This window comes from Pezoporus flaviventris, unplaced genomic scaffold (genome assembly GCF_033815535.1).
Source record: "Pezoporus flaviventris isolate CSIRO_AGI_PZ_B2104156 unplaced genomic scaffold, CSIRO_AGI_Pfla_v1 ptg000212l, whole genome shotgun sequence".
Classification (NCBI taxonomy): domain Eukaryota; kingdom Metazoa; phylum Chordata; class Aves; order Psittaciformes; family Psittacidae; genus Pezoporus; species Pezoporus flaviventris.
Genome location: NW_026892760.1, coordinates 899957 through 916315, shown reverse-complemented (window position 1 = coordinate 916315; position 16359 = coordinate 899957). Strand labels below are relative to the sequence as shown.

Genomic DNA, 16359 nt, shown 5'->3' with positions numbered 1-16359 from the left:
GATCAAACTGCTTAATAAATTAGATTTAAATTACACAGATACAACATAACTACAAGACATGAAAATATACTGTGTGTGTATTATGAACTAATTTATGAAATTAAAGATTTTGTCTTCAGAATTAAGTTTTTTTATTTAGATACAAAATACTACTTTTTAAAAGATCTGTACACTGAATACATCCTGAAAACTCTCCTACACACATAACTAATGAAAGTCCACAATGAAAAACAGAATACAAAGTTTAACTGGCATCCATTCCTGAACCAATTGAAAAATATTTCCCATTATCCCTGTTGGCAAATATAACCTTCAGGATGGTCCCTGAATGCCCTTCAGCAGACAGTCTATAGATAACCTAGAGAAGTCTTGCACCTTCAAAAGGTTCAAATCCAAAACGTATAAGAAGTTACATTGCTCTTTAATGGTGACTGCATTTTTAGTGTGCATGACTGCAATGCAAACTAAATTGCGATATCTCAAATTATACCTCTGAATTTCCACAGGTTGTTTCCTGTATAAGAAAGAATTCTTACTATCAAGAACAACTCAAAACGAAACTTCTAGCCAAAAATGAGATTAAAAACATCAGGGAAAAAGTTTCTGCGGAAAAAACAAACAAACAAACAAACAAACAAAACCCCACCATTAAAAAGAAACCCTGAGACTTCTCATCAATACATAAAAAACAAAAAAAAAAAGGAACATCTAAGATATACATTTAGACCACGTCAACAAATAAGATAAACTTCTCAACTGGCAACAAAACTGCAATATCAACATACCATATCTGGATTGACTGTGTGTTTCATAGCAGCTGCAGTAGTGTCTTAAAACAATTTGAAATTAACTCCATTGATCCTTGCAAAGCAGAACCAACCTGAGGCTCACCACCCATAATAACAAATGCTTTCACATGCTGTTTAAACTTCTCTAGGAAAAGAAAACATGAGCACTTAAGAAGACACCTGAATGAGCTGTATCTGCTTTGCAGAAAAAGCAGCTATTTTTTAACTTCTTTGCTATTGGATCTTCACTCTGACAGTGACAATCTTTTCATATGCTGGCATTTGGAGAGAGGAGATATATGATGGCGCTTCTCTGAAGTACATGAAGTAGCATGAAAGCAGTGAAACACAGCATACAGATCACAGTGTATGTAAGGTACTCAATGGTTCTTCATGTCTTTGAAAGTGCCCTGTGTAATGAGGTCACAGAGCACATGTGGGTCTACTAAGCAAAACAGTAATGATTTTAATAAATAACCAACAAAACAGTAGTGAACGAAGGGATACTTGCAGACATATATTCACATTTCTGAAACAATGTCAAATGCAATTGCTTGTGATTGTTTTATATAAGAAACCTTGATAATACTGGAGCACAAACTCTATTAGCAGCAGAAAGCTTTAGCCAAAACAGTATCATAAAAAAGTCAAGCAATCATCTGAAGACAATTATAAGTTAAAAGATGGGGCAGGTGTCTTAAAAAGCAGCTGTGATACAATAAAAAATTATTCCAGAGTCTCTCAATGGATTAGATTGGGAAAATGCATACGTCTTCATCTTGCAAGATATTTTGCTTACAAGTTTCTTGAAGTTGTAGGCATTCACATTGTGAAAGCGAATGGCATAACCTAAGTATGTCTAAACAACAGTTCATTTATTAACTGCAGCACAGCACTCAGACATCAAGCAAGTTTAAGTACAACAAGCATTTTACCTCTAGTGAGTGGTTCAGGCTGGATTACAATGACACAAAGAATTAAAGCCAGGTTTAGTATCTCTATGCTACAACACAGACTGACTTATTTCTCAAGAGGAAATCTATTCTGATCAACACAGAATGCGTTTTTCAATTGCATTAGCTCAAAATGTTTATTAAAGGATGACTGAAAATGCTTTATGAAATCACTGAGATTTTTTGTGAATTAAAAGACCTTATTAATTTAAACACAGCAGCTAATTCCTGAATAATTCCACATCACCTCACTTATTCCAAAAATGACACCTTATGTTCACGTCACTCAGCTTCAACATAAGTAAAACTAAACAAAACTGTGACAACTTTTACATTAATTAATCATGAAATATAAACTACCTACACATTAACTAGATCCTCGTGGAACATTAATATTAGCAACCAAAATTATTGGTGTTAAAATGTGTTAGCTAGGTACTCTGCATTTTCAGAGAAACAGAAGTTGAAAAATTCAGGGACCCCCCTTTTAAATGCCAAGATGCACTGAGCTTTCCAGGCATACACTAACACAGAGATAATCATTAAGCCCTACTTTTAAATGATGTTTATTAGAAGTAAATAATAAAATTTATACACATGATAATCTAGAAATTTTTACCATCTTCTGAGCTAAGTGAATTATGTTAGTATTACTGGAAAGCTGCAGAGGATTATACCACCTTAGTGGAACAGAGACAATTTTAGAAAAACTAAGGCTTTGTCACCACATATTAGAAAAACTGTTGATGCCAAGTGAGGATAAATTTTTGGGATCACATGTATGGTGGCATGAGTACATGAACATTCACTCCTCATTTGCTTCTGACATGCTACCTCAGCACTGGTGTTTCTTCTTTCTCCCTAGAACACTAAATTCCTCTCACACCACAATACCTAACCCAAAGTAACTGCAGACTAGACAAGATCCAGCCCTGCAGCAGCTGGGTATCCGTGATAACACAACATGTTGCACATTTCTTGCAGTTCATCAGTGAACTGGGTTTAAACCATTCATCTCTGATCATGTCCTGCTGGTCTTAATGATCTCGCATTACCAGTGACGTTTCTAAATCCAGCAAGAAACTATATTAAGCTTTCAAAAACTATTCTTCACTGGACCTGCATCACTCAATTTGTTTGGAATATTTCTAAATCATAACAGTAATTTCGGAAGAAGGAGAAACAGCAGCAATAAAATCATTAACAATGACAATGGAATGTTATCCACAAATAAAATAACCAGAACTTCATTCCCATTGTTTATTTAAAAAGACATACCATTTGAAGTCAATGGCGATATGGACACTGCCTAAAAAGTCATCAGGGACAGGTTAAATCACACAGCATTCTGCTTCAGAACCTGATCTGAGAAACGAGTGTTATGGTACACTGGCTATATGTCTTCACTTCAGACATTGGTTCAAAAAAATGGGAATCCTAGGAGTCGTTAGAATAGTTTCAAGAAGTTTTCTAAATAGAACTTAATGTTCAGTTCTGAATAAGAAAATTCACCTGTCCATGACCTCAATATACTGATGATCCCAGCTAAGGTGTTTTAGTGTTGCAGGTCATTCTGCAGTACCTTCATAGTGTGTCTGCTACACAACCCCACCAGACACTAGCGCACTAGTGTGAGCCACCACATTAAGCAGTTATGGACAATGCCAAGTATGTCAATTTATGCCACCAAAAATTTTGATCTCGCTTCAGCAAGTGATTTTAGTTTTCGTTAATTATGAACTGGACAAACCTTTTTTTAACATGGTGCTAACACTGATGTGGGCTTTGGCAGATTTGTCACTTTATACACTTTACATTCAAGTAATCTGTTTTTCTTCAGAAGAGTTTTGACGAAACCATACATTTGTATTCAGGTATATGTGTTTCCACAGACATCCCAAATGCTGTTTAGTGTATGCATATTTTATATTAATAATATGCCAGCCACATCCTGCTGCATGAAGTATCTGGAGGGGGAAAACATGCATACGTTATTCTCTTTATCCCTTTTACTATTTAAGCCTCAATAAAATAAGAATGAATTGATAATATGTAATTTCATACTAAAAGACCTATTCTTTATACAGGTCACCCCTATCCCTCCCTTCATTAAAAACTGGAAGTCATCTCCTTAGCAGGAAGAACTTACACAGTAAAACAAAATCTAAGTAATATAAAAGGCAACTTCTACATTATTCTGCTGAAAATCTTCAAAGATATTATATCTCAATATTCAGAGAGGAGACCAAAGTGTTATAAAGGCATATTGACTGGGTGCCTCCCTTCCTTCTGTATGTTTTGTGTCATACCAAGCGCCAATCGAGAGCAAAAACCTTAAACATGGAATACATTTTTCTGAGCATGGCACACACACATTCTGAAGAAGACATGGTAAACACTGACAGCAATAAATCACTGCAACTATTAAACTAAATGATTACTCATATTTTCTGCTTTTGCTATATTTTCTATGTATAAGATAAAATGACACCATGATGGTACTTGAAAAATTATCTGCTTTAATCACCCATAGAAGCAACAGCAATATATGTCTTCTGAAACCTACTGGGTGATACATAAATCATTCTTAGATTTTTTTAAGAAAAAGCACTTATTTCTTCATTCTCACACCTGAGAAACTTTCTTGTACATCAGCAAAGTACTATTTATAAATAAAATCTTGGGACTGTTACTCAGAATTGAGAATCTTATATTCATAATTTTTGAATCACTTAGTTACTTACTTTATAGTCCACAAACAAAAAAAGGGGAAAAAAAAATCCACAAACAACAATTAAGGTGAGTTTACTTTAGCTAGAAAGTTTAAAAACAATTTTAAGTCCTTCTAACTGAGACAGTAAAAAGATACAAACAACAAGAACTTCTGTGGGTTTTGCACAAATGCACACTGTAAAAGTCAACAAAAGTTTAGGCAACATAAGAAAATAATTTGAGTTTGTTACCTTGGTACAATCTTGAAGAGCTTCCATGCTTTTAATGATTAAAAGAAGATGACATCATCAAATAGCTAATTGAAATAGACTGCCAAATTAAATTCATAACCAAACTGCATGAAAAACAGGCACAGGTGCTGTATTGTATGTAGCCAAAAAGGGATCAAATTGCAAAGGAATGCATCTGTTGCTTTAACCTTATGCCAGTTAAGATACATACTTTATTCTAATAGCTTAATTATACTCCAGTATTTGAGAGTTAATTACATACAGTTTCACAAGAAAATATAAAGATCTTTTCAGAGTTAGGTTCACACCAATAGAAAGGGAGATCATGGAAAAACCTGAGGTGAAAAAATGATGGTGCCCTCAAGATAGCCTAGAAAAACAACATCAAGAAACAAATCTATGTATAAAGGACTTGTGTGTCAAGAACCTGTATAGCAGAAAGTTCTACACATTGATATCTAAACTACTATGAAAATTAGGGTTTAGAACATTTCTTTAAAAATATCACATACTGTTTTCAAAGATCTATTGATCCCCTCTACATATGTCAAGGTAACAAAGTTACTTTGTAGTTGACCCAATAACATAACAAAGATCTCCCAGACACTGGATTTACCAAGAAGCCTTTCTGGTTTTTTGAGTGAACTGAAACATAGTTGAAGGCCCTGAAATAACAGGGACAAACAGTATGTAAGTACATATGCTTAATAACAGCATACTGTAATTACACAATAATCCCATTCTTCTTCCAAATTACATGTCAATAAATCTTTCTCACTGGCCTATAAATTCCACCTCAGAGGCGTTTATTAGGATAATTACAATGCAGCAATAAAACCATTAAGCTTTTCGATACCAGTATTGTTCCATTTATACTTACTTCCCCTCAAGGGTGGCAAATAGTTTCTACAGTTTCAGAAGACTATAAAACTTGCTCTGGTTTGTGCAGTTACTTTGTTAAAGTCTTTCTTTTTCTTTATTTAACCTTTGTCAGAATGTCAGGCTGGGTTTTTTTTTAATAGCACAATGCAGCAGATAGACTCAAGAAAAAAAGTATTTTGTAAAACAGGCAACATGTTATAAAGGTATAACTAAAGCATCTTAGTTTCATTGTGTGCCTGTCATTAATAGACAAAAGACCCCAAGGCCTTAGCCATCTGTTGAAAAGTAACTTGCAGTCCAAATTACTGAATCTTGTTTCCACATTAGTTTCATTATTCCTAGGCACAGTTCTACCTGTCTTGGTTACTTGCCTTCATCTGCAAAGTACCAGAAGAGCGCTTTAGCACACGATTAATAAAAATCACTGCTAAATTCAGACTACTGAATCAGACTAGCATGATCAAACTTATTTCATTATTTTTATGTAGGGGAAAACCTATTCTTACTTGGGAATTAACTCCTGCTCATAATTACCTTCCAAAGATTAACCAAACGCATGTCATGTAATCATGACTTACTCCCGTGTTCTCTCGCAGTGCCAAATTGTTAACATGGTGAGAGCAAAATCCTCAGCTGCTTTAAATTATTTAACACATTAAAAATAAAATATAAATTTTTCTAACATAGGCATGTCATTTCTCATGAGATAAATAACATTTAAACGTGCCTAAACTGAACATAAATGTAATAAACTGGTAATTCCTTTCGCTCCTCTCTCCATGTAAAGTTGAAGTAATTTTGGACATTATTTTACTATTTTCTTACCATACAAAGATAGTAAAGAATCTGCCTGACAAAACCAGCCTGAATGGAATTCTTACTACTAACCAATAAAATATTGCGCAGTAGGATAATTTAAGAAACAACAAAAAAACGTTCACCCGGTGTAAGTGTTCAAATTCCAATGTAAAATCTTAACATTGCTCAAGTTACAATGAAATATTACCAACATTCAACTTGCAAAACCGCAGAAAAGAGGAACTGCAGAGGAATGAAACATCAACACAATGGTAATGACCATATCCTTTCAAAATAAGAACTTCTTATCAATTTATGTTTGTTTAACTCATACTGCAGAATTTTGAACTGTTGTCTTGAACTTCCCGATAATGCGAACACATACTTAATTCTACAAATTTTAACCTTATTATTTATCCTATTCTCCTCATTACTTATATATTTACCAGAAAGCCTGACTCAGAAAAGTTAAGGCAGACCTTCAACAACTTTGTTGCTAGTTGCTTCACTGATGACAATGGAGCAATACTTTTCTAAAGGCCATGTACTGACCTCAGCCCTCCCACACTACTCACGCTGATACTGATGAAAGTTCTAGGCACAGAACAAAGGAAATACACAGACCTACCAACCTGACTGGAAACAAGTTCAGCGAGGAAACACAAGGATCAATATTCCTAATTAAGTGATCTCTAAAGTAGAAAAAAAGCACTGCAACCCTTGGACCCTGAGTCTTAGAGGCTAACCACAGAAGTAAAGCAAGGAGAGCTGTGCATAACGAAGAGCTGCTTTTAAAGTGCTAAACAGAATCAGCACAATTATTTATCACCAAGAGAAGATTTAATGCACAAGTTTGTGATAAAAAAAAAAGATAATAGAGTAGAAAGACAATAAAACATACAAACTTCATTGACAAACCACAGAAGAGAGAAATTTAATGTGAAGTTTAAGTTAGATATCTGAAGTGCACATGGAATAACAGAACTGAAACTTCACCAGAGTAATTTCTTTCCTTCCGTGAAGGGAATGTCACAGGTGCAGTCCACAACAGGATGCTCTCTACGTGTCTTTCCTATTCTGTAGAGATAGCAGCTGCTAGAAGGAAGACTTTGTGAAGACTATCCCCTCCCAAATACCTCAGTTCCAGGTATAGTCCACTGCAATCTTTAAACAAAGAAGCACAAAGGGCCGGCTTCAGGACTAGTTTTGAGTTAACCTAACTCTTTGAGGACTAGCTAGCTATCTTTCTATCTACCTAAGAAGTTAGTAGTATTGCACGTTATGTAACAGAAAAGGAGAATGAGCAGGCTTACTTATTTCAGAAATAGTGTTAACACAAACTGAAATACATGACAAAACTGTTTAACTGTTTAACAGTGGATAAAGAATTGGCTGGTGGATAAAGAACTGGCTGGATGGCTGCACACAAAGAGTTGTGGTCAATGGCTCAATGTCCAGCTGGAGATCTGTAACAAGTGGCGTCCCTCAAGGACCAGTGTTGGCACTGGCCTTGTTCAACATCTTCATCAGTGACATGGACAGTGGGATTGAGTGTGCCCTCAGCAAGTTTGCCGATGACACCAAGCTGTGTGGTTTGGTTGATAATGCTGGAGGAAAGGAATGCCATCCAGAGGGACCTTGGCACGCTTGTGAGGTGGGCTGATGCCAACCCCATGAAGTTCAACCAAGCCGAGTGCAAGGTCCTACACATGGGTGGGAGGAATCCCAGGCACAGCTACAGGCTGGGCAGAGAAGAGATTCAGAGCAGCCCTGCGGAGAAGAACTTGGGGGTGCTGGTCGATGAGAAAATGAACGTGAGCTGGCTTCAGTGTGCGCTTGCAGCCCAGAAAGCCAACCGTATCTTGGGCTGCATCAAAAGGAGTGTGACCAGCAGGTTGAAGGAGGTGATCCTGTCCCTCTACTCTGCTCTTGTGAGACCTCACCTGGAGTATTGTGTGCAGTTCTGGTGTCCTCAACATAAAAAGGACATGGAACTGTTGGAACAAGTCCAGAGGAGGGCCACGAGGATGATCAGGGGACTGGAGCACCTCCCGTATGAAGACAGGCTGAGAAAGTTGGGGCTGTTCAGCCTGGAGAAGAGAAGGCTGCGTGGAGACCTCATAGCAGCCTTCCAGTATCTGAAGGGGGTCTATAGGAATGCTGGGGAGGGACTCTTCGTTAGGGACTGTAGTGACAGGACAAGGGGTAATGGGTTCAAACTTAAACAGGGGAAGTCTAGATTGGATATAAGGAGGAAATTCTTTCCTGTTAGGGTGGTGAGGCACTGGAATGGGTTGCCCAGGGAGGTTGTGAATGCTCCATCCCTGGCAGTGTTCAAGGCAGGGTTGGACGAAGCCTTGGGCGAGATGGTTTAGTGTGAGGAGTCCCTGCCCATGGCAGGGGGCTTGGAACTAGATGATCTTAAGGTCCTTTCCAACCCTAACTATTCTATGATTGTATGATTCTAACTTCTATTTTGATGGCTTGGCTTCGCAAGATTTGGGAAGGGCTTTTACCACGCTTACTACAAGCACGATGATCATGGGCAAGTGGGATATGCAAATCTGGTTGGAAAAAAGGGTGCTTAGGCAATCAGGAAGTGTCTGACCAGGACTGTCATCTCCTGAGCAATCTTGAGCTACCCATGCGCTGGTCCACCCGCATGCGAGGTTGGATCTGCAGCCACCCATGCACCTATTTTACTGTAAGACAAAAACACATGACCTGTTTTGACTAAGAATAGGGCAGATGGCAATGCTAATCCTTTCTTACCTACTTTGTACATTATTTAGGTGTTCAGAACGTATACAGTATGGAAAATAAAAACCAGTAAATTAATTAATTATGAATTTTAGATTCTAACCTACTCAGAGGGGAGTCTGCCTCTCTTCAACATGCTAAGCTTGATTAATACAAATTCTCTAATGGTAATCAGCTATACTGCTTTCTTTAAAGAACAGCCTTTAATTTAACCAGGCAATACACAAAAATGCCATTTCTTGACAAAATGACAAACAAGCTTTTGGTAATCAACAGTATCGTTTAGTGCAGCCAAATCTTAACAATCTTTACAACTGAAGCTGTCATAAAGTTAAAAACAAACCAACATACAAAAAAAAGTCACAAACAAAACCAAATCCTAAACCTATTTTTCTATTTATAATGACTGTAATCTTTACTGTTCTATTTGAGAACCATGAAAATCACTTGGCCTTTCTCATACAAGTGAGGCCTTTTAACCCTTCTGTAAGTTACAATACTGCTTTATTTGCAGAAACAGCCAACTAGGAAACTGACTTGCTAAGTGTGTGCAATAGTATTAACAAAAGAAATTGTATAACTAACTGAAATTACTTTTCAGGGAAAATATGTGGGTATAAAAAGATAAAGAGGGACAGCAACATAAAGCAGCAATTGTGTAACACCCTCACTTGAAATCCACAAGAAGAACAGAGAGCCTGTTCAGGTAAAACATTCACTTCCAAAACAAACCTAGCAATCCCAGTCTCCATCAGAATCTAATCTGGTTGCATCTGTTCAGCAAAGGACACTAGACTTGCTGAACACAGCACATGCAATAACGATTTAAGTGAAATAGCTAGTGAAAATAAACATGCCAAACTTTCCCATCAGAAAACATTTTTCTATGACTGTTATCAAAGCACCTGAATGAGAATTTTTCCTTTATGCTTTCGTAAATCAGTGGCAGCTTCACTAAACTCAGCAGAGTAAATAAAGCCAAAATTTAGGGTGTTGACTTCTAAAACATGTATCGAAGTCTATTTTGAGGCAGATCAGAAGCAAGTTACATGAGTCAACATACATTGCACCTGAAACGATAACAAGTGCAATGTCGGAATAACCATTCATGAACAATTTCAGTGACTTGCTCCTTAAAAATACAGTTTTCATTATAGATACTAACATACCTAAAAAGAAAGAAATATACACATGGCGCCTGCCAATAGAAAGAAGTATTTTTCTGGAATTAAAGACATGCTTGTATAAGGAGTAAAAATGATGTCTGTTAGAGACGACTGTCTCTAATTTGTGTAGAAGTTTCCCTTCAAAGACAGGGGAATCGCAGCAACTGATTTACCTCATCTAAGAAAAAACTGGTGTGAAAGAGTTGCCTAGTTCCAGCTGACCTTGAATGTAATTGGCTACCTTGGATGTCTCTATGGTACATGTCATTAAGAAGATAAAAATATACAGGATTAAAATCTGAACTGATAAAGCTAAGAAATTAAGTATTACTCCTTTAATAAGCCTACTTCATGAAAGTATATGAATACCAAAATACTTCCTTACTGTTGAAGTGTAAGTTTTAAAACAAGTGATAGAAAGTAAAAGTATCTAATATATTATTTATATGCAAGTTCATTCTAACTCTTGTAGTGAACAAAAAGAAGGAATTAAGAGACATCAACAAACCTTCTACTATTTAAAGAGAAGTTTAGGGACAGTACATGGCAATAAGTCTAGAACTTAAATTTGGTTCAAAACTCTTCCAGGGAAACAACTGACAATTACAGTCATACATTTAGAAAACCAAATCAGTAGAACTGTAAGCAATACATTTCAGCTCTAAAGCTTACTTTGTCAACCTTCTTAGTCTCCATCTTCTCACAACTACTATAGTATTACACCGTATTGTAACATTACAGCTATCAGCTATAATCAAGCATTCTACACTAAATCCAGTTGTTCCAGTAGCAAAGAACTGCTAAGACTTTGTGGAATTAGGATGCATTTTAGGATCACTGTTGTCTCAAAAAAAAAAAAATTGTCTTTAATTAACAAAAAAACAGAAGCTGCGAAATGTAATTCCAATTATCCAAATCCAATAATCAATAAAATAGATTTGTTTAAAACTCCGTCCAATATTTTAAACACCTACAATTGACTTTTTGCTTCATTTCTGAAAAAATGTAAAAGCGTGTTTTACATATAAAGTAAAACACGTTGAAATACCACATGTTAAGGTATAAAGTGTAGATCATAATGAAGACTTCAAATAACATCTGTATTCTATTCCTTCCTTCTTTTTTGGCTCCTAATAACCATTTAGAAATCTTGAATCAAGTATTTCCCAAAGAAATCAGACACAAGCCTAATGGCTTTTATATACTGCAGTTGTATCTAAAACAAAAAAGCAACAGTATTAACAAGCAACCTAACTTAAACACTAGACAAGTTTATTCTTATATTGAAATGAAACACCCAAAGTCAGGGGCCCAGAAGGGAGAAAAAAAATACCAAACCCAAGAGGTATACTGGAAATGTCATTGTCTTTCACCCTTACTGAGGCAAAGCAGTTTTAGTAAGTAATACTGCTAAAGAAAATCATCCTTAATAAATACAACAACATCCTTTAGCCTCCTCTACTGTACATCACTTCAAACGTTACGTGGCAAGTGACACTCCCTGTCATCCATTTTCAGAGTTACATTTTCAACAATGGTTTCTGATATTTCTACTAGTTTTGTAGCTTGCATCTTTTTGGTTCTCTTCCCACTTCTTGACATTTCTTTCCACTTCCTCCTTTCATCTTCCTCACATTCGCAAATTATCCTGTTTCTCAAAATACCAGCGAAGCAGTCTCTTTTGCTCAAGTAACAATTCACAGAATACTGGGAAAGACAGTAGTGGATCTGAAGAGCAGATAGTAGCAGCAAGGCTTGCTCTAAATACAAAATAAATAAAAGCTGCAAACCTCAGGTAACTACACATTACTGGCCTGCCATCATGAGGTTTCTTCTCTTCCCATATTAGATATACACCTGGTTTCAAACCCCTTATTCTCTCTTTGCTCCCTGATTTGCTACCACAGATTCTGATAACAGTATCTTTTCCCTCATTACTTGTTGCATCTGGAGAAAATTCTAGATCCTGATGAAAAAGGATCTTTCTTTACTCTCAACTAGCATCTTCTGAACTGACAAGTGCATTTTGTATCCTAAATTGATATTCAGGAAACAGCTAATCCAGTTTTAAAACATTCTTACGACCACTAATAAAAATAAAACTGTTCCTGTATTTCTTCCTTCATTTTTCCTATAATCTAGAAACACCTCATGACAGCTAGAACTGCTGTCTCCTATGTAACATGAGATGGCATGTAAAACACGGACACTCCACAGATTACAGATGTTGGTGTACGTCACCCAGTCCCAAAAGCAGAAAAGATAAATTATACCTTGAAGTTTCATTTTGAAAGTGGTTTTGGAGGACCCTAGAATTCTAATGGACTGAGTAGCAGGTGTGTGATTACTCCTATCATTTAATTTGCACAAGAACTGCAAGTTCGGCTTATTCACCAAAACGTACATTTCTGGTGCCTATCTCAGAAGGATTATCTTACCTTTACAGTTTCACTTAAGACTTGGTTTTTGTCTGCTTCTTCACTGGAGTGCAATTCTAGTTTATTATTTAACTCCTGTAGCTGTTGCGCCTGTTCGTTCAAAAGCACTTGTGCCTGATGCTCCCGATGTAATGCATTATTTAATTCTTCACATGCACTTTCAAACCTCTCATGGGTGATCAACTTCTGATAAGGCAAATAAATTGTGTTTTATTGTGTAATTGTATTCACTTGTTTACATGCTTGACTTCAGAGTTTCATTTGAAAACATATCAAATTCTAAACCAAAACAGTGCTAAAGATGAATAGTTTTTTTTAACATAAAGATAGATCACTGAATAATAAAACAGCAGACAACTTTATTGACTGTATTCTTTCAAACAAAGCATTCAGAGTACTGTAAACAGTACATTTTCATTATTCTATTCAAATTAGCACCCCAGCTTGTAAAGAATCAGTATTTAGAAGGAAATATGTAGATCAATGCCCCACATTGTTTTTTGCAAACAAAATATCTTCCTGGGCTCTTCCTCCCCTCCCCAAAACGTTCCAGAAAGAAGGAATAATTTTTAAATCATCTACATTTCAACAACAATCTAAAATATGACAACCTCATCTAACTGTCCCAGAACTGTAAGGGAATAAAACCCATTATGAACAAAACTGAGGAGATTAGATCTAACCTTGTCCATTTGAGTAAAAAAAAAAACAAAAAAAAACAAACACCATTGTATTGGCCAGGAAGCAGAATGTATGTGAAATCACCCAAAAAATATTCCCTGCTTAGAAATGTTTTGACTGGGACACACTGACAGGTCTACCAACTAGGCCTCAGGATCAGCACTGGGCAAAACTACAGAAAAGGCTGCTCATTGTGGGACACAACTGTTTCAGTTATACTGTGCATCTGTAAAGCATGCGTAAGAATCCTTATCCATTCACTTTCTCAGCTAGCTCAAATGTAAACTCAATCGTCAGTGCAACCTATGGAAAACACACATAGGAGGAAAGGTGCCCAATGAACATCCAGCATGCTAAAACAAGACAAGTTTCTTCTCCTCCAGTAAGGGCTGAAGGCACAGTTTTATGAGCATGACAGGGAACAAACTGATAACCCACAAAACGGCATGAATCCTTTAAATACTGTGTCCATTACTTGCAACACTGTGGCTTCTAGTAGTTAGGGAACCTTTTTGTTGTCTCATTCCTTCCAGGCAGTGGTATTTATGGGTTAGTAAACCCATAGTGTTGTAAGTAAATCAGCGACAGCAAAGGGTGTGTACGTGCTACTCAGAATGCAGTAGAGGTCTTCCTTTTCTTTGCCATAAACTTACTCCTTCAGAGAAACAACCATACTAAGATTTGTACACTAACACTAGCTCGGGATACAACCCACACTCAAAGATACAGTACAATGTCTATCATAATATTCAGCAATATCCAAGTAGAGTTTAAAATACATTTGTGCTTTATTAACTTCCCATGAACACACTTACTGGATACCCTCATACCAGCTGGGTATGTGAAATATATATATGTTATGGTGTGTGTATATATATATATATATATATATATATATATATATATATCTCACACCAAAACTTTCCACTTAACCTGGGTTACTGAACACCAAACATACAGTTTAGACAGAATAGCTCTTTTTATGAATCAAAGAGAAACTCCTGTGGAAAGGAGATTTTTCTAAATAGATCTGATTTACAGTTTAGTAACATTTACAAAGCAAGTTTTGTGGAAAATTCTGTTAATAGAAGATTGATTTTATACTTGTTTTTCAAAAGAACACAAATCAAAAAAATGTGTAAAAAAGGACGATCTCATTAAATCATCTAAATTAAATATACTTACAGATTGCTTAAACATATTTAATTGCTTTTGGAGGCTCTGGGCTTTTTCAGCTTCTTTTTTCATCTCACTGAAATTCCATTTAAATTCAGCAAGTTTTAGGCGCAGTGACCGGCGTTCCACCTCCGCTGTATGAAGTCTTTGTGTAAATTCAAATATCAGCTTTTGCAAAGATGCTATACTTTTCTGTTAGTAAACAGAAACAAAATAATATGCTATAAAATGTGCTATTTTAGCAATAAAAACAATCACATTGAGCACCCAAGCAAATTAGATAAAGCTGTCATTTTGCTGTCCATCTCTAAAAGACACGTCAGTGCAAGAATGTGAATGTGTTTTGTGTACTGTAGAGGGTTACCGGAAATTCCATTTTCAAGGAAGTACCTGTTTTCATGTAAAGCCCACAGTAAAAGATTACGTAAGAAAGACTTTATTGTTTCACTTCGGCTAAAGTGAAGAAGGCTATCAAACTTTACAAGTTTGTTCTTATAAAGCAAATACAATTTTGACAGAAAATTAAAAAAATCTTTTTCTTGGATATACCAAATCTCTTCTTAAATTCTTTGACAACAAAAGATCTATTAACACCCTACTGCTTTTGGGTGTTGCAAATCTATTTCTGATTCTCTATGGAGCTGACTTCAGCGTAACGGACTCATAAAGAATCTGAAACAAAATTAATGGTACTATCAAGACAGCTTCACCATAACACTTATGCTGAACCTATGCTGTGAAAGTACTGTTACATGAAATAGCACTATAAATAAGCATACCATAACAGGTAGTCTGTCACATAATCCAGCTTCCAGGGCCTGGGTATTTATTTTATGAAGTCCATGAGCCAATCTCTGTACCAAGGAGTTTTTCTCCAGGTAAGTAATGCTCCTTCTGCTGTCTAATGGAACAGCCTCCATTATTACATTCAGTTTGTCCATAAGTTTTGAAAAGGAGTTCCTGGCTGCATTTACAAGTACATGCTCAGAAAGCCAGGGCTTTGGATCTTTAAGAAACAACAACAACAAAGAAACATCACAGTTTATTAGTTTTGGGGCTTTCTTCAGTGGTAAAAAGCAACAACAATAAATAGCATCTTTAAAATATTCAGTAGGAAATTTCCATTAAGAAGTAGAAGACTGAGCTCACAGGAAATAATCTCAGAAAGGCTTTCAGACAAATTTGGTATTTAGCAATGAATACTCTACTATCAATCTTTGGATAGAAGAGTAGGATAAGATTCTTAGAATAGGATTTGTCTGTCAAAGAATAATTTTCTAGCTGTTTTTACATTCTCCTCCAATGCTATGCTTTCTCAAGTCTTTCTCTGATGTCCTAATTTTGTAATTCATAAAACATGTAAGATGGATGCAAGTAAATGCAAGCCAGGTCAAGATGTTAGATGTGACAGCACATGGTAAATTACTTTATTGCAATATTTACAATGCAAATTTCTGAGGGTTTCCTGGCTCTTCTTCCCTCCCCTCTATAGATGTCTAAATCATTTGCTGTTCAAAATTAGTGAGGCTTGGTACCTTAATGCCATACTATTTATATTCTGAGACAAGAGAATATAATTTACCTTATTCCAAGGCAATTAAAATTTTACAGCTACAATTACTTATTTCCCCACAGGATTTTGGTAATCATCCTTCTCATATAATGGACTTAAGGCCCCAGCACACCCAACATGTCCTGCTTACTCCTAGATTCGTCAGGTCTGTAATTAATAATTGTGTTTAATGTTGATAAAT

General features: G+C 36.1%; 1 protein-coding gene across 6 annotated transcripts in view; it reads right to left on the bottom strand.

Moving 5' to 3' along the window:
• Positions 1–16359, bottom strand: part of CCDC171 (coiled-coil domain containing 171) — a 149083-nt gene that overhangs the window by 60982 nt on the left and 71742 nt on the right. For all 6 annotated transcript variants that reach the window (XM_061441211.1, XM_061441214.1, XM_061441212.1 and 3 more), the window contains 3 exons: positions 15385–15611; positions 14615–14797; positions 12749–12934 (listed from right to left, as the gene is read on the bottom strand). In XM_061441211.1, coding sequence (XP_061297195.1) covers positions 12749–12934; positions 14615–14797; positions 15385–15611 — 596 coding nt within the window. The remainder of the gene's footprint in view (positions 1–12748; positions 12935–14614; positions 14798–15384; positions 15612–16359) is intronic.